This window comes from Colletotrichum siamense (genome assembly GCF_013390195.1).
Source record: "Colletotrichum siamense strain Cg363 chromosome Unknown KSG_Cg363_contig10, whole genome shotgun sequence".
Lineage (NCBI taxonomy): Eukaryota > Fungi > Ascomycota > Sordariomycetes > Glomerellales > Glomerellaceae > Colletotrichum > Colletotrichum siamense.
Window position 1 is genome coordinate 2,196,653 of NW_023501023.1, and position 17,398 is coordinate 2,214,050.

The 17,398-nt window shown below is 56.7% G+C and overlaps 4 protein-coding genes across 4 annotated transcripts; 3 read left to right on the forward strand and 1 right to left on the reverse strand.

Moving 5' to 3' along the window:
• Positions 1 to 2,677: 2,677 nt before the first annotated feature.
• On the forward strand, positions 2,678 to 3,411 carry CGCS363_v014473 (uncharacterized protein; the record flags this gene model as incomplete). The annotated part of the gene is made up of 4 exons (XM_036646322.1): positions 2,678 to 2,798; positions 2,891 to 2,942; positions 3,020 to 3,203; positions 3,259 to 3,411. 4 exons carry the CDS (start codon positions 2,678 to 2,680, stop codon positions 3,409 to 3,411), a joined length of 510 nt encoding a protein of 169 aa, XP_036488724.1.
• Positions 3,412 to 4,729: 1,318 nt separating this feature from the next.
• Positions 4,730 to 6,200, forward strand: hmgA-0 (Homogentisate 1,2-dioxygenase; the record flags this gene model as incomplete). Its single annotated transcript, XM_036646323.1, has 2 exons — positions 4,730 to 4,797; positions 4,874 to 6,200. The coding sequence occupies 2 exons, from the start codon at positions 4,730 to 4,732 to the stop codon at positions 6,198 to 6,200; spliced, it is 1,395 nt and encodes a 464-aa protein (XP_036488729.1).
• A 926-nt stretch (positions 6,201 to 7,126) lies between these two features.
• On the forward strand, positions 7,127 to 8,488 carry psiD-0 (L-tryptophan decarboxylase; the record flags this gene model as incomplete). Its single annotated transcript, XM_036646324.1, has 1 exon — positions 7,127 to 8,488. One exon carries the CDS (start codon positions 7,127 to 7,129, stop codon positions 8,486 to 8,488), a length of 1,362 nt encoding a protein of 453 aa, XP_036488237.1.
• Positions 8,489 to 8,719: 231 nt separating this feature from the next.
• Positions 8,720 to 16,262, reverse strand: CGCS363_v014476 (Cell wall alpha-1,3-glucan synthase mok13; the record flags this gene model as incomplete). The annotated part of the gene is made up of 8 exons (XM_036646325.1): positions 8,720 to 10,022; positions 10,072 to 11,201; positions 11,257 to 11,601; positions 11,653 to 11,990; positions 12,045 to 12,286; positions 12,340 to 15,234; positions 15,293 to 15,696; positions 15,765 to 16,262. 8 exons carry the CDS (start codon positions 16,260 to 16,262, stop codon positions 8,720 to 8,722), a joined length of 7,155 nt encoding a protein of 2,384 aa, XP_036488727.1.
• Positions 16,263 to 17,398: the final 1,136 nt, after the last annotated feature.

Consider the following 17,398-nt stretch of genomic DNA (forward strand, 5'->3'; position numbering starts at 1 on the left):
AGGGACAGGCGTAGCGTAGAGACAAACGCAGAAACGGACGGGACATGCGGGACAGGCGCAGGCGAAGCGGACACATCGGAAGCGAAAGCGGGGAGGTGGAATGCGAATGCCGACAGGGCGCGCGAGGGACGAGACGGAACTGGAGGTGCTGGGTGCTGGACTGCTGGTACTGGTACTGGTACTGGTGCTGGCACTAATTACGGCGGGAATGTGGGGACGTGGCGACATGGCATGGCATGTTTGTGTGGTGTTTGGCGTGTTGCTGCAGCCGGGGGAGAGGTGTAACGACTTCGTCAACGAGGTGCATGCCGAGGTGGCTTCATCTGGGGGGCGGTTCGTGATGGCGGTTGGGGTGGTGGACGGGCGTGTGTGCGCGATGCATCGTGGACAGACGGGCGATGTTTGAACAAGACAAACGAAATCAAGGCGAGATGCTGGAAATCATTTTCGAAGAGCTCCGCTGAGGATTGTCGCGAGACGGGAGGCCGAGAAGATGAGTAGGGATCCGCGTGGCTTATATGGAGTCGGACGAGGGACGGGGTGGTGTGAGCTTCTCTGGTGGTGGTCGATCAGAAGTGGCCTGCGTGTGGTCACTGTGGTGTGTCTGAGGTGGCTTTGGGCTGATTTGCGCGCTGAGTGAGGGGCTTCAGGCGGATCGCCAATCAGTTGCTCATCCGGGCCATCCCTCGCAAACAAACTCCAGTAGTGACACTCTGGTGGCTCGGCAGATCAGACATGGTTGAGCATTGGTGCGACGACACTACGGGGAGGGAGAGTGATGAGGGATGCTGGACGAGAAATCACGTTATGCGCACCGCAGTTTCCTTATTGCAGTGGTCCAATTTGTGTGGTTGTCTGGTGTCTCAATCGGGAGGAGGCATCAGGTGAGGTGCGAGCCCGTCTGCTGTTTTGTGGTTCCACTGGCACGGCGTGACCCGTTCAGTGTTGCGGTCGCCAGGTGCAGCTCCACTATCCGTATTGCGCTGCGGAAACCGATTCAGGGCTCGCTGCACCGATGGGCAGTGACAAACGCCGACCTTCCATACCTTCCATACCCCCTGAGCTGAGCTGTGCAGAGCTGTTTCTCGGTCGGGAGCGAGATCTTGCATTCGAATCTTCCAAGAAAGAGACACCAAGATGGATCTCGAGATGCTTCCTCTCCCCCTCCCCTCCCCTCCCCCATCCTCTGCCCTCCCACACAAGCACACACACCTCCAGCTCAGTAAACTCAAGTGTCAAGACTGACATGACGGGCAACAGCAGTTCAGCCAGCAAACGGCATAGCGTCCGTCATAGGGCCGTCAGGGTGGGGCTCCTGCTGCTTCCCCAGATTTTTACCCCAGACTCTTCTCCCGTGTCGGAGACCGCACTAAAGCCGATTCATCGTCGACCCGTGGACCTTGGACGATGGCGCCAGGCGGTGCCTGCACCTGCACCTGCACCTGTACCTGTACCAGCTCACACACATCCCACGCCGACTGCCGCCCCTGCGCCCATCGCAGCTTCCCGGTCCCCTCTTTCCACTTTCCACACGAGAGGAGCAGCTGCAGTGACCACGCCTGGGCAAGAGGGTCCTCTGCTCCCTGACGCGCCATGCCCGTTTCGGATGATCAGCCAACCAGACCACTCTTCCATGTCTCCTGTCTACGGCAGTAGCAGAGGATAATCAGTCATTGCTCCTGCTGCTCCTGCTTTTGCTGCTCCTGCTCCTGCTCCTGTGCTCCTGCTGCAACAGCAACATTGGCAGAGGCAGGTACTTTCCCTGGCAGCTTCGGTAGCTCCTTCCTTCTGCTTTCCTCCTTTCCTAAGGCACCTAAGATAGATACGGAACCTTACCTTAGTAATACCTACCTAGGTAGGTGGAATGTCACTTCTTCCCCTGCAGCTGTGGTGGCAGGTGACGGGTGGCCCGCCCTCTCCCCTCGCCTCAGGTCGCCCGCGCATCTCATGAGCTTCCCAGTCACGCGATCGTCTGGCGGCGCCATTGATGGGCAGTTACCCCGCCCGGTCTGACGAAACCGTAATGCATCATCAATCTTAGCTGCTAGCTGCGGTACCTCTCTTCTCTTGCACACATCGCCTACTCCCAATGTATCTGCACCAGCCATTCAGCCAGGCGACGGCCGATGCAGGGAGCTCTCTGCCTCGACACCCGACTCGTCCATGGGGGAACATGGACCGACTACGCACTCACGCACTGGAGTGACAGACCATTGACCATTGGCCATTGCCCACTGCTCCTCCAACCAAGGCACCTTACCTCACCTTACCAGACGGGACCAGCCCTGGACAATGGATGTTTCCCCTCTCCTCACGCCAGCTCCTGCTCCAAGCACCAGCTCAAGCACGGCCAGTCTCATCCAGGGCACAGCCAGGCCAGGTCAGGTCAGGCGCCCCGTCCCGATCGACATCTATCTACCTCGTCCCTCCCCCTCATCTTCCTTTCCTTCTTATTCTCGCCCTCATCCCACTCATCAACCAACCATCCATCCATTAACCCAACCAGCTTCCAAAGGTACCCCTTCCTCCCCCTCCTTGGACAGTCAAGAGCTCCCGTCCTGCACACGAGCTTAACCTGTCACGCGAGATACACAGCTCAGGAGCTTACTTGAAACCTGTTGCCAGATACAATCACTCGATCATCTAGATCTAGTCACACCACAAACACAACACCATCATGTCGGAACCACTTTCCAAAGTCGACTCTGCCGTCCAGGGCCTCGCCACCTCCCCTCCCAAGGAGAAGCGCAGACAGAGCTCTGCCGCCGCTCCTGGCGTCAAGAACGTCAACGACCTTGGTATGTCATTGCCCCGAAACCACCACTCTCCCATGACCCCGCACTCGCTCGGGTACCTCGGAGCACTGCTAACTTGTCATGTTCCTATACAGAGGCAGAAGGCATTGATCTTCAAATAGCTATCGAGACACAGAAGACAGGATGGTAAGTCACCCCTATCATAATCGTGTCTCTCACGTAGACAACTACGCCTGCAACAATGGCTGATAGTACCCGAACAGGAAGATCAACACCTCCCCCTCAACAATAGAGGAGAAGGAGATCCTCAAGAAGCACCTGACAGAACCCCCAGTCAAGAGAATTGACCTGCACTTCCCTCTCGGCATGGAAGTAACAGCAAGGAACCTGAAGGGCGTCACAATCAAGGACGCCATGGACGCCATCCACAAGGCATACAAGAAGAGGGTGAGCCATTACCCCGCAGCATCCCTTTGACCAACACCACTGACATTACCCACAGTCCGACGATGAGCTTGACAAGCCCTACCTGATGGGCTTCGAGTGGGACAAGGAGGAGTCATGGACCCGCCTCGTCGTCCACCTGTCACCCAACTCGACACAGGCAATGTCCAGCGGCGGCAAGAAGAAGAAGAACAAGAAGGACGAGGAGTAATGAATCTCACGCCACTTTCCCGTATCTTGTCCAATACTTCCTGATCACAACACTGGCTTGCTTCGCTCTGGCTCGTATGGCGACTTGGCGCAATGGGATATTGCGATAGATATCGTCGGATGGGTTCATCGGTTCGGATCTCTTCTCTCAGGCTCGGAGCCTCGAGGTGTATTAGCTAGGAAATCCCGGGACGTTGACGGTGCTTCGGCGGGCTCGAGGTGGTAACAGCCTTGGGTCGCTTGAATAGACACGTTGACAGTCATGACATTCTCATTCGCTTGTGACTTTGGTGTATGTATGTCTGAATCCTGAGTTATTGCAAAGAGATCATCTCCCCCTGATCTCGTCAGCGTCGAGAAAGGCATGTCGTCAATGGTGGGTGGATATGAGGGAGCTGTGCACCGGCTGTCCTGCATCGTGACCCACTCCCCGGGGAACTAGGGTCTGCCGTCCGAGCGGGCTGTGGATTGATCTATTTAGGTTGAATAGTTTGTAGATGCTTAAGTATGCTATTCTCGAAGCTTCAAATGGCCAAACCTCAGCTTCTTCTGCAACTCTAACATTTGCGTGAGCATCCAGCCCCAGCTGTGACTTTCCGTGATCACTCACCGTCGACCCCTCATATGGTGACGAAAATGGCGGGGTAATTGATGCTGTGTTAACATAGTCTCACTTACTTTATGTGTAGTGCTGTTAGTGTGGTACCCTTCCAGCTGTTGTCTGAGCCAAGCCAAACAATCCGTGCCGGACCTCAAAGATCCCAAGCTCCGGAAAGCCATGGCCTCAGTCTACGGCATAGACCGTCTCCCTCGTCCGAAACCTTGAACGTCTGCACCCCTCAATCTCCCCCGTCATCAGTCAGCAATGTCTCCATTTCGGATCTGAACGGATACTGCCGATTTCCCCTCAGGCTCCTCCTCCGCCGCGGGGTGAGACGGGGCCAGGTCGCACGGCCCCCTCTTGGAGCAATTGAACCCCCAAACCCCAAAGGCAGCGGAAATTCGGAATTGAAAGGCCTAGTGAGAAGCACCACATCCGGCGGCCCCGGCTAACGTCGGCAGACGCCGCTTGACGCCGACTTTACGGTCCTTGCGACGACCGCGGAATCGAGAACAAGCTGTCGGCTTTGGGAGGGACGCAATTCCATCCAACGTCATCCAAAGCGAGTAACCCTATTCCGCCGCCGCTGTTGGGGGATGTGATATAGAACTTAAGCCATGGACCGATTTTCGTTCCATGCAGCGTCTTTGTTTCGACAATCCATCACATCGGCCACTATAAGCTTCGACACATAGCTGCTTTGAAGCCGTTCGTCACAATGCCCGTCACAACGTTTGATTTCAAGGAGAAGTACCGGTACCAGGTCGGCTTCGACTCTCACCTCGAGTGCGTATCCCCATCGCCTGACACCCAATCAAGAGGCCATCCCCGTAACTAACCTGCAACCTCTCTCCGCCCACAGGTCCGAAGCCGTCCCCGGGTCCCTCCCGATCGGCCAAAACTCCCCGCAAAAGCCCCCCCACGGCCTCTATGCCGAGAAGCTCTCCGGGACCTCCTTCACGGCGCCCCGCCACGACATGAAGCAGGCCTGGCTCTACCGCATCCTGCCCTCGTGCGCCCACCCGCCCTACGCGCCGACCACGACCCCGGAACCCAAGGCCGAGCCGTCGAAGCTGCGCTACATCCCCAATCAGTTGCGCTGGGACCCCTTCGACCACGATGAGGCGCGCAGCTGGGACTTTGTCGAGGGCATGCGGCTCGTCGCCGGGGCCGGCGACCCCACCCTCAAGCAGGGCATCGGCATGTACGTATACGCCGCCGGGCGCAGCATGGATACCAAGAGCGCCTTCTACTCCGCCGACGGCGACCTGCTCATCGTCCCGCAGGAGGGCGTGCTAGATATCCGCACCGAGCTGGGCTGGCTGCTCGTCCGCCCGCTCGAGATCGCCGTCATCCCGAGAGGGATCAAGTACCAGGTCCACCTGCCGAGTGGCCCCGCGAGGGGGTACGCACTGGAGCTGTACCAGGGCCACTTTGTGCTGCCGGAGCTGGGGCCCATCGGCACTAACGGGCTGGCGAATGCGCGGGACTTCCAGGCTCCCGTGGCGTGCTTCGACGAGGACTTTGGTGCAACGGCGCACGAGGGACCCAGCAAGTACGAGGTGCGAGTCAAGTTCAACAACGACTTCTTCAAGACGGAGCAGGCGCACAGCCCGTTCGACGTGGTGGCGTGGCACGGCAACTACTACCCCTACAAGTACGACCTGGGGCGCTTCAACACGATCGGGACCATCTCGTACGACCACCCGGACCCGTCCATCTTCACGGTGCTGTCGGCGCCGAGCGGGGTGCCGGGCACGGCGATCGCGGACTTTGTCATCTTCCCGCCGCGGTGGCTGGTGGCCGAGGACACGTTCCGGCCGCCGTACTTCCACCGCAACACCATGTCGGAGTTCATGGGGCTGATCACGGGCGGGTACGACGCGAAGCGCGGGGGTTCCGGCGGGTTCGTGCCCGGCGGCGCGAGCCTGCACAACACGATGAGCGGGCACGGTCCCGACGCGGAGAGCGGTGAGGGGGCAAGGAATGCGGAGCTGAAGCCGGCCAAGGTGGGCGCCGGCAGCTGCGCGTTCATGTTTGAGAGCTGCGCCATGGTCGGGGTGACGGAGTGGGGGCTGAGGACGTGTCAGAAGGTGCAGGAGAAGTATAATGAGGAGAGCTGGGGGGAGCTGCCGGTGCATTGGAAGAGGCCGCAGGGTGCCGACACGGAGGGGCACTTGTTGAAGTGAGAGAAGATTATGAGTGTCTTGGCTTGGAGAAAAACAGTACAAAGGTTCGAGACAAAATATATTGACGTTAACATGCAACCATCGCGTGTTGGTTCTTGCAGAAGTGTCTTGACGCGATTTTGGGCACTTCACCGGCGTAGATCGAGACTTGATGTCGCCCAAAGAGAAGAAACCCACTCAATGCTCATGGCTTACCTGATTTCATAGAGCATGAGAGGAAACCAGCCCTCTTGCTGCTTTTGCAAGGCCATGTGATGGACCCGTTCGGGTTCTGGCCCGCGTTGAGGTATGTCTTCAACCTTCAGTTTAGGGTCGGGCCGGAACAGTCTCTTGCAGCACCTTAACTACCGGTGTTCTGCGTGGCGTGCGGCTGATATTTGACTGCCGCATTCAGCAACCAAACTAGAACCACGTGGACGAAAACGATATTGGCAGAACGGTATCACCCCGATTGCCGGCAGTTGAATTCTAAGCCACGCTCCTGTCGCGTTCTGGGCTCGGCTGGAAGTTTCAACCCCGCGAATGTCGGGCAATGCAGACGGTAACCCTTCTACTTTGAGGCATTCAATCGTTCGAGGGTATGATTTTGAGACGATGGAGTGCCTGTTGCGAGGGGGGAAGCTTGCGCTGTTAGTGCACTTGGACCGAAAACGGCATGTATGGCTAAGGTCAGTCGTATCATGCTACTTCTGCACACTTTTCGACTCAGACCAACTTACCACACCGGGCCACCAGTGTGAATCAACTCAACCGAAACCGACGACGATGATGTGATAGCATAGAGTGTTGTTGGCTCAATAATGGCTGACCCCTGGCATATAAAAGTGAGAATTCTTGCCCCCGGTACATGATGCCTGCTTTCCAGATTATCTCAAACACCTGAAGCCAGTTCATTCTCTTCACCCTTTTCATCAGATCCTATCATCATGGCTATTCAGTCGAAAGAAGCGAGAGTTGGACGCGTTCCCAGTCCGTCTCTAGCACACCGAATCGGTGGATGGTTGCCCCATGATCCTAAATCGGTTCAAGGTCATGTTAAGAAAATCCTTAGACGGGCGAAGAATGCAAATTTGCCCGATGCCCCGCCCATCAAAGAGCTTCGGGAACTTCTTGGAAAGAACCCCAATGTCTTCATGCTCTTGACAGAGATGTTGACTGAGGTGCCGACAAGGCCTCCGTACAACACCATCCCGGGTGGCGGCCCAGAAATCAGAGACCTTGAGACACTCATACAAGCACTGAACTACCAAATTCAACATCCAATCTTGTATAACGACTCCCCTCAGATCGGCACCCCTATCAACGCCATATTAGACTGGCCTATGGCTACGAAGGCTGGTTTTGCCGCATTCATTCGGGACGATGTTAACGAGGTATTCAAACATATGCTGGAATACTGGGGCCACTATCTCAAAACGCGGGAGTCAGTTCAGCCCGTGACGACCGATGCAGGAGGTTGGCTATCGCGAGATGCTCAGATCCAGGAGGCTGGGCTAAGCAACTTTTTGGATACGTACATCGTTCCTGATCCCAAAGACCCGATTCATTACGGCTTCACTTCCTGGGACCAATTCTTCACGCGCGACTTCAAGCATGGCCTCCGACCGCTCGCATGTCCTCACGATGACAATGTCATTGTCAGTGCCACCGAATCAACTCCTTTCTACATCCGAAGAAACGTCCAGCTTCGAGACACCTTTTGGGTGAAGAACCCCGACGGCCGATCAAACTACAGCCTCGCGGATATGCTCGGCGACGAGGAAAAGGCCCGGCAATTCGTCGGAGGCACTGTTTATCAGGCATTTCTGAGCGCGGATAGCTACCACAACTGGCACGCTCCGGTCTCTGGCTCCTATACGGAACGCCCCAAGATCATCAACGGCGCATATTACTCAGAGCCTCTCATGTGGGGTTTCAGTCCGGACAAGGGAATAGCACATCCAGACATTGGTGCCGACGAATTGTCACAAAGCTACATCTCCGCAGTCGCTAAGCGCGGTGTTGCTTACATCCAGGCAGACAACCCTGACATCGGTCTCATGGCTGTAGTCATGATTGGTATGGCTGAGGTTTCCTCCGTTGACTTTTTTGATAAGCCAGACGGCTTCAAGAAGGGAGACAAGATTGGGCGCTTCCACTTCGGAGGCTCAACTCACTGCCTCATCTTTGGACCCAACGTCAAGCTGTCCTTCAACCTAGATGCGATCCCTAATCCAGGCGTGCAGAATCCAGGCTCTCCTATTCATGTTTTGAGTAGGCTTGCTACAGTCAACCCATCGAATTGTTAGGCAGTTGCTGCTAGGATGGTATTGAGTTGTTACATGAGGGCAGGGTTCACTTTTACTGAGACGGAGGAAACATATTGAGAGATATCTAATTGTTCATTATCTCTATTAACAGTAGTAAGTGTGTGGTCATTACTGAGGATCATATGCTACCCAAAACAAACAAAAACTTTCTATCCATGTCTAATCCCAGAAAAGCACAATCATAGCCTTGTGGTATATATCCCTTTCCCTTTAAGGCTTGCTAACCTGTTCCTTTCTAAAGAACTTGAAGTAACCAATGCAGATAAACAGGTTCAACAAAAGAACCACCCAGAACCACGCGCTCGCAAGCGCCACGCCAACACCCTCGCTGACGTCGGGGAAGACGGGCCCGGGACCGACGTTGTTGGGCGCCGTCGCACGCGCGAGCATGGTGAAGATTGATCCGACGACCTGCGCCGCGGCACAGGCGGCCGCGACGTGGACACGGGTGAGCGTCAGCATGAGAATCATACCGATACCCGCGCCCTGGAGACCGTCGAGGACACCGAGCCAGAGCCAGAGGATGCGGCTGAGGACGGCACCTGCGACGGCGCCGCCGGCCCAAGGCATCCAGACACCAATGCGGGAAGTACCCCACCAGATCTGGGCCCAGCGAGGAGCACCGAGACCGACGGCGAACATGGGGAACAGCCAGGGATGGCTGGCACTGGCCTTGGCCAGGCCCCAGAGGACGAAGGCCCAGACGAAGATGAAGAAGAAGAGGGCGAGGATGACCATGCTCCAGACGGGCACGTGCTGGGACGAGAAGAGGAAGAACCAGTTGCGGCCGAAGAGCGGGGACAGGAAGTAGTTCTGGATGGCGACGGCGAGGAGGTACCAGGCGATGGTCTTGCGCCTGACGAGGGACGCCCACAACTTGGGCACGGGACCCGGGGACTCGCGGTAGAAATCGGGGAGACCAAGGTAGAGGAGCACGCCGATGGCCCACAGGAGCAGGCACACGGGGAGACAGATGCCGAGGAGGGCGGGGGAGCCGGCGAGAGTGGGCTTGGGCTGAGAGTTGGCCTCGGCATCGGAGACGAGAGAACCCCAGGCCCAGAGACCGAGAGTGTACAGCTGGGTCAAGCCCTGGATGATGGCAAGACGCTGGATCCACTTGGGGACGGTAGAGCCACCGTCGGTACCGAAGTTGAAGGCGAACGCGAGAGATCCGGAGGCGGAGGCGAAGGCATAGATGCCGGTGGCGGCGTTCTGAAGCCAGACCTGTGTGTTGTTGTCCGCGGCGAAGGGGGAGCAGCCGAGGATCAGGAAGGCGATACCGTAGACGATGTAAGGCACCGAGAGCGGGTACAGAAGAGGCACGGTGCGGGACAGCGTGTACCAGACGAGAGAGCCAAAGAGGTAGATGGAGGCGATGACATAGAGCTTGGAAGCCGTCTGGCCGACCTCGCCGGTAAGAAGGGTGACCTGGTAGGAGTTGGTGGCGATAACCTGGTTGAGAGCCAGGAGCATCGCGTAGACGGGCCAATCGCCGACCTTGTACTGGAGGTACCTAGGTGATGTTAGTTCTGATACAGGTGAGCCAAAAGATGAGGACCTACTTCTTGACACCAGTGGGGGGAACGTAGTCGTCGGGAAGGGCGAACTGGGCGCGGTCATAGCCGGGGGAGTCGGGAGGAGTCTGGTCACCGTAGCCATCTGCGTTGGTGCTGTTCATCAGGTTGGAACGTCTGGCAGCGCGGCCGCGCTCCATGGGCAAGCTGAGCTTGGAGCTGGACAGGTTCTTGAGCATGCCGAGAGGAGATCTGGACGGGGAGCGGGTTCTAGACATGGATCGTCGTCCGGAGCCGGAGGGAGACGAAGGGCGCGAAGGACGACCCAGCCTGGCGTCGAGGTACATGTCGAACCACTCCTTTTCACTCTTCATCAGGTAGTCCTCAATACAGAGATCAGAAATGGAGTTTTGCGCGTTGAGGTTCTTGAGTCTCTCCTCGAATTCCTGGTAGAACTCGCCCTTTTGGTCGGTGAAGAAAGGGTCGACTTGTTGGAGCTTGTAGTCATGGCGGTCACCGACGACATCCTCGACACTAAGCATGGAAGCACGGGAGGAGTTGTCGTGGATACCCAGAGCACCACCTGGGGGAGGCAGAGGAAGCGTGTCGGCCATGGAGAAACCGGAGACGTTGCGGCTGTGGTTGTTGACATCGTGAGTGGAGAAACCAGAGTAGTTGCGGGAGTGGGTAAGCTCGTTGCCGGAGATGTTGCGGCTGTGAGGTCCGGGAGAAGCAGCGCGAGAGCCACCGGGAGAGTCGACATAGGCGGGAGAAGGCGAGATGATGGGCGATCCGGGGGTGCTAGAGTAGTAACCGTGAGGAGTCTGCATGCCAGCGGGGGTGTTGCGTCCGGTGTTGAGAGTGGTGGCATCATCGTCGTAGTCGGAGACTTGTCTCATCCAGGCGGGGGAGCGGTCGACGAGCTCGACCTCCTCGCGGAGGCCAACGTTGGAGCTGGCGCGGCTGCGCTTGACGAGGACGTTACCCTTGCCGAGACCCTTCTTACCGTACTTGGCGTGAGACTTGATGCAGCCAGCCTGGAGCTTTTCGAGCTTCTCGAGCCACTCGGCGACAGGGAAACGTTGCTTGGCGGAGTAGGCACGCATCTCGGCACGAGTCTTGGTATCGGCCTTGAGAGCGGACTGGATGGCGTGTCTGAACTGCTTGGTAAGATGGGCCTGTGAAGTTTGTTAGCGGCTTGTGGGTGAATAGAAAGAAGTATCCGTGACTTACAGCCTTGGTCGATTCGACCGTGAACCACCATCCGGGCATTTGACCGAGACCACCGACACGGGCACCGACACCCAGGGCTCCCTTTCTTCCGAACTCGACAGCGACCAAACCGAAGGGCTCATCTCTAGAGGGGATCAAAGCGAACTCGGCACCACTGAAGATGTAGGGCGGGAGAGCGGTAAACTCAGGCTTGGAGAAAACACGTCCGGGGTAGAGTTCCATGAGCTTGCTCAACTTCAAGGCGGCGAACTTGCCGTAGAGATCAATAACGGGACCGATGGTAATCAGTTGAACCTTGGGGTTGGTTTCGAGGACAGAGGGGAACACATCGGCAATAAGATCAACCTAGAAAATGTCAGCAACGTTTTCGAGCCAGTAGACCGATTCATGACTTACGCCCTTTTGCAGAGACCAACGACCGACGAAGACGAAAAGCTCGGCTTCAGGGTCGACCTTCAGGCCGGCCCATTCCTGAGCCTGTCTACGGAGATCACCACGGCTGGCTTCCCACGCGGGATCGACCTCGGGCTTCTTCTGCTTCATGAAATCCTCCTTGTCCCAGTCGGCGGTATCCGTGGGGTCGGGGTTGGGCAGCTGGCCGATCTTGGAGAGACCCCAGAAGATAGGGTAACGGGCGAACGAACGGTCACCGTACTTCTTGGAGACACCGACAGCGCCGAAGCCGTTCTGGTGGATGCGGAGGTAACTAGCGGAAGCGTGGAGAAGGTTGAAAACTGCGTGATGTTAGGAGTCTGATCGGCGATCCGCGGGGGCGAATGCATGCTTACCTGAACCGTACTGGACGTACTTCTTGATGATCTCAAGATCCAAGTTGTACGCCTTAGAAACCTCCTTGCTCTCCTCAGGTGTGCGCATGGGCCAGAGACCCTGGAACTCAGCATTGTGGAGGGAGACAGCGACGGGGATAGTCTTGGGGAGCAGGTAGAGCGGGGCGATGGTTCCGTGGTAATCGTTAATGTGGTAAAGGTCGATAGGGAAACGGTTGGTTGCTTCAGCAATACATTGGTTCCTGGATGTATGTCAGCACGTGTTGAAAGAGATTGAATGAGGTCTTCAACTTACCAGGCAGAGTAGTAGATGGCAGACTCCAAGTCGTCCATGCGAGGGGGGTAGGGCTCAGACTTGGTCTGCTTGCGGAAAACAGGAGCGTCCAGCAGAACATAGGTGATGTTATCGACAATGTGGTACTGAACCTTGATCTCGTACATCTGGTCCATAATCTTGACGAACATGCTGGGGGCAGGCTGGTCCTCGGGATACTCGACATCACCGACGCAGGGAACGACCCAAACGAGGTCCTGGTGCTTGAGCGCCTTGCCCATCAACTGGGCCATGACACCCAGACCACCAATCTTGATCTTGATGTTCCAGTCATCGATGTTGTACTCCATGGTGGCAATCAGCACTCTGCGGCGCTTGTTGGCAGTGGTGGCAGCCGCAGCGGCAGAAACGAGGTCGGTCGAGCTGTTCATCTTCAGAGGAATGGCACCAGCCGCGCCGATGAAAACGTTGCGGGTCTTCTCGACAATCTGGCCAAACTTGGACTGGGCACCAACACCGGTCTCGTTGAACTTGACCTGGTAGAAAGAGCGCTTGAAGGCTTGGACGGCAGCGAGACCACCAACGATGGGGAGGATGAAGAGGAACAGCCACAGGAAGAACTGCACCCACATGCTGCCAACAGGGATGAGCTGGTACTGCAGCGTGGCGTCGTTGAGGATGACCTTGTACGCGAGGTACGGCTTGGGCGGCGCGGAAGTGATGTTGACGGCGTTCTCGAACAGCGAGGAGGGAGGCAGACGTTCAACGACGCTGTCGCCGTCGACGTCACCGTAGACGAACGACTGATCGGGCATCTTGTCAGGGTTCATGCCCCAGATGCTGAACTTGAAGTAGTTGGGCCACTCGTCCATGTAGTGCCACTGCCAAAGCGACTCCGCCTTGTGCGACAGGGACTTGGTCAGACCGCTGTCGTAACCGAACTGGTTGAACTTGCCGACGGCGAACATGTGCGGGATGCGGCGGGGGATGTCGTAGTCGAGATCGGCGTGGACCTTGTAGGCGCTGGTTCCGAGGATCTGGGACCAGTACTGGACGATGATGTGCTCTCCGTCCCACTCTTGCTCCTTGGTTCCGTTCCACTCCTGCTTCACAACCTTCGTCTCAGTCTCGTAGTTGACCCAGTCGCTCCAGGAGGACTCGAAGTTGGTCGAGTAGCGGAACTTGGAGGCACCGGCGGCGCTGTGCTTGATTCTGAGGGTGCCGTCGTCGTCCTGAGAGAGTAGGGTGGTGGAGTAGTTGGCGGTCGCGGGGAACACAATCGGGTTCTCGGCCGCGCCGATGCGGAAGAAGAAGTGGTCAGTTGCGCCGGTGGTTGAGTTTCCAGTAGCGGTAGTGGCGTTGGAGACAGTCACCTCGTGGACACCGTGCTTGACGTTGATGAGGTTAGCCTTCCACGACCAGACTGAGGGCAAAACACCGGTCCACTCTTGCGGGCGCTCGGAAATGTTGGAGCACTTGATGGAGCTCTCGTCAATGGATGGAACGCTGTTGTCGTCGGTGTGAGCCCTGAAGGTGACAAAGTCCTTGAACTTTTCGCAGTTCAGCTCGGCGTTGGACTGGAACTCGATGGGAACGGTGCTGCTCGTGTCGTTGGCCAGGATGCGGTAGTCGTGGCCGGGGCTGAACTTGGTGAGCATGACGGGGGGGTTCTTGAAGTCGGCCTTGGGGACGTAGGCGCGGAACTCGAAGGGAGCCATGGTGATGTTCTTGGTGCAGCCGTTGAAGCCCGTGTTGCCGGCGTAGCCGAGCTTCTTGGGGGAGGCCTCGAGCTTGATCTCGTCGTGGGGGAAGAACAAGTTCTTGACAGTGGTTCCATCCTCGAAGGGAGAGATGAGAGCCTCGTCCTCGTTGGTGCAGTCGAAGGTCCACGACTTGGTGACGTTCCAGTTGTTGTACAGGAACCAGACGGGAACGAGGTCTTCACCCATATCTTGGACACCGAGCTGGTAGCGCATGACGCTGAAAAGACCGGTCACAGTGGCCATTCCGGAGTTACCGGGGTAGAAGAGCTCCTCGGTGTGGTTTGACAGCTGAACGAGCCACATGCCGTCCTGGAGAACAGGGTACTCCTTTCTCATGGTGTACATGTGCTTGAGGACGAGTCTCATGGGGTGAGCGGGGTCGCGGTGATCCCAGGAAACAGTGTCGTCACGGCATCCCTCGCGCGCGTTTGACAGAGGCATCTGGAAGTAGAGGGTAGCAGGCATGGAGTAGCATCCGTGCTGCTGCCAGGCGGGAGCGGAAGACAGAGGTTGACGACCGAACATGTAGTTCTGCGCGGTGTTGTCGAGCACGTAGTAGCCCTGTTCCTCGCCCCAGGTGAGCATGGGAATTCCGGGCAGGTGAAGCGTCGTGACGAAAAGACCCATCAGACTGCGCTCGTGGCCGAGTTCGATGGCGGGCCAGCGGAAGGTATCCTGGTTCATGGCGCCGTACATGTGACGAGGGTCGACTTCGCCGGTGTTGGCATTGATCAGATCGTTGGCTCGGAGGACCTCGTTCCAGGCCTCGACGAAGTTACTGGGCACATCGTATCCGGCGACACCAGTACCGTCCATACCCATGAAGATGACCAGGAAACGGTAGAAGGAGTAGTGGAAGGCGGCCGAATCCAAGGCCTGGTGGCCCTTGTCGCGGATGAAAATGTCCTGATCCTCCGCGACGGTTTCGTTCGTGCTGTAGGCGGTGTTGATGTCCTTGAACCACTGCTCCGGGTGGCGTCCGCGACCGATGTAGATGGAACCCATGGTGTTACCACCTGTAATCTCACCAGGAAGGAAGAAGTTTTTCTTGCCAAGGTCGCTGGCGCAGTCACGCATCATCTTGGAGAATTCACCCTGGGCATCGACCGTAACTTGCAGCGCCTTGTCGTATCTGAAGCCATCAATGTCCAACCTGCAGGGCATTTGTCAGTTTTCTGCCAAGTTTCCTCGCGAGGATTTCTCGAACTCACATCTTGATCAGCATGCAGGAGAAGTGACCGAGCTTCTGGTTGACGGCGGGGACCCATTCTCTCAATCTGTCCTGGACGGAAGCGAATTTGGTCAACTGACGACGGTAATCGGGGTAAACGCCGAAAGCCTCTGTGTCACCGAACTGGTCGAAGTCACCATCGTAGCAGCCCTCGAACATGCCGTAAACCTCCTCGCCGACCTCGTAACCGGACTCGTAGTACAGTCTCGGGAAGTTTTCGCAAGTCTTGTTGTATCCGGTCGGGAAAGTCCAATCCAAGTAGTGTCGGTCGGTCTTGTAGATGGCCTCCATCTCGTGGGGCTCGAACGGCGCCGTGGTGTTGAGGTATTCCTTGTAACCGATCAAGTCACCCAGTGTCGCGACCGTGTTGTCGAAGACGATGTACTAAGTCCGACAGGTCAGCTTACAACATGTCCCATCCGGAATCTTCCTCCATCATCGTAGAAACTTACCATTCCACGCTTGTGGATTTCCTCGATCGCGGTTCTCCATATCGTGATGTTGCCAAAGTGGAAATCCAGAAGGGTGTGATCCAAAGGAGAGTAGTTATCGTAGTTCCAGGGCGCGTTGATGAGCATAGATCCTCCGAAATACAATCCCTCGATGCCCATTCCCTGGAGGTAATCCAGTGTGTCCACCAAGCCGGCGATGTCACCACCAAATCGCAGCTGCGTACCCGTGATATCCTGCTCGAGGACGGTTCCGTTTGCGTTATCGTTTGCTGGGTCGCCATTTACGAAGCGGTCGAGCATGATAGTGTAAAAGGGAAACCGCCAGTTGTCTGGTGACGGGTGGAAGTCGTGGTTCTCCCATTTTCCGTCATATTGTATAGGATCTTGCGCATCCTTATTTGTGTTGAGGTTGAAGTCGACATAGTCCGGGTCGTACTTGTAGCCATTAACATTATGGGTTAAGCAACCCAGTAATAGGAGCGAACTCCCAAACCACATCTTGGCTGCTTGGTATGTGGTGTTGTGAGGGACGCCCGAGAGCTCCTCGAAGCGAGCGTGGGTTGAAGCGACCGACCACTGCTTCTGGTTGTATGGGAGTGAATATCCAAGCCAACTGATGATATGACGCCAGAGAGACCACACACACACACAATCAGAGGGATACGGGGGGCTAAAAACCGATAAAAATCAGATAACGAAAGTGAAAAGCGATGTAACAATACTCATAAACCGGCCAAAAGCGAGTGATGCCAGTTTTGCTTGATTGAACGAAAGACGAAAGTATGGAAAGGAGGCTTGAGCGATTGTAAAGATCTCCAGTTCCCACACAAACACGCAGAGCAGAAGCTAGAGCAAGAAAACCAGGACCAAGATACGTCAGAGGGGGGGTGGGAGGGAGGGACATCTACATCCTTTGATGGAGACAGAAATCTTTGAACTAAGGGGGCGGGAATCGATACATGGGATACATGGTAAAGAGACGCAGACCCGCAGGTATACCAGGCATCGCCTCACGAAAAGGGTCACCAAAGCCCGTCATGCCCGTCGACAGCGGAGCCCACCATTCTAGGATACGAGCTCGAGGTTTACTCATGTCTGCATCATAGCGGTGACCTTTTCTTTCCCTCCTGCTCGTTCTTCCCTCGGGTGGCCTTCGTTCGGCTGTCGAAAAGAGCAGGGTTCCGGAGGCTGGCCGATTGGGTACTATGAATATCCTCCTTCCTAAGGTGCTAAAGGGGCCCCCCCAGTCCGCCGCGGTGGACTGGCCAACAATGCAGATCTTCGGGACTTGGGGCCCAAGTCCAGGTTCTGAGGCCTCGGAGGGCCAGAAGGCGGTCCTTCGTCTGGCTTTTTGCCTTGAGGGCCTTGACGCCGGCGGGCCACTGTTCGAGGCTCGTTGTGCCCGGCTTGGAAGAAGCGGACCCGGGCAAGGGGAGTGGAGCCTCAAAAGTCGACAAGTTGGACATTTTCCGACCAGGGTGGTTCCCGGGAAGCCAATCGATCCTGGATCCTCCAGGGATACTGGTCCAGGATGGTTGGGCTTGGGTGCTTGGGGGGGGATGATTTTGGCTTGTGCTCGGGCACGCCAGAGCCAGCTTCAAGCAAATCCCAAGACAGCATTAAGCCTGCCGAGC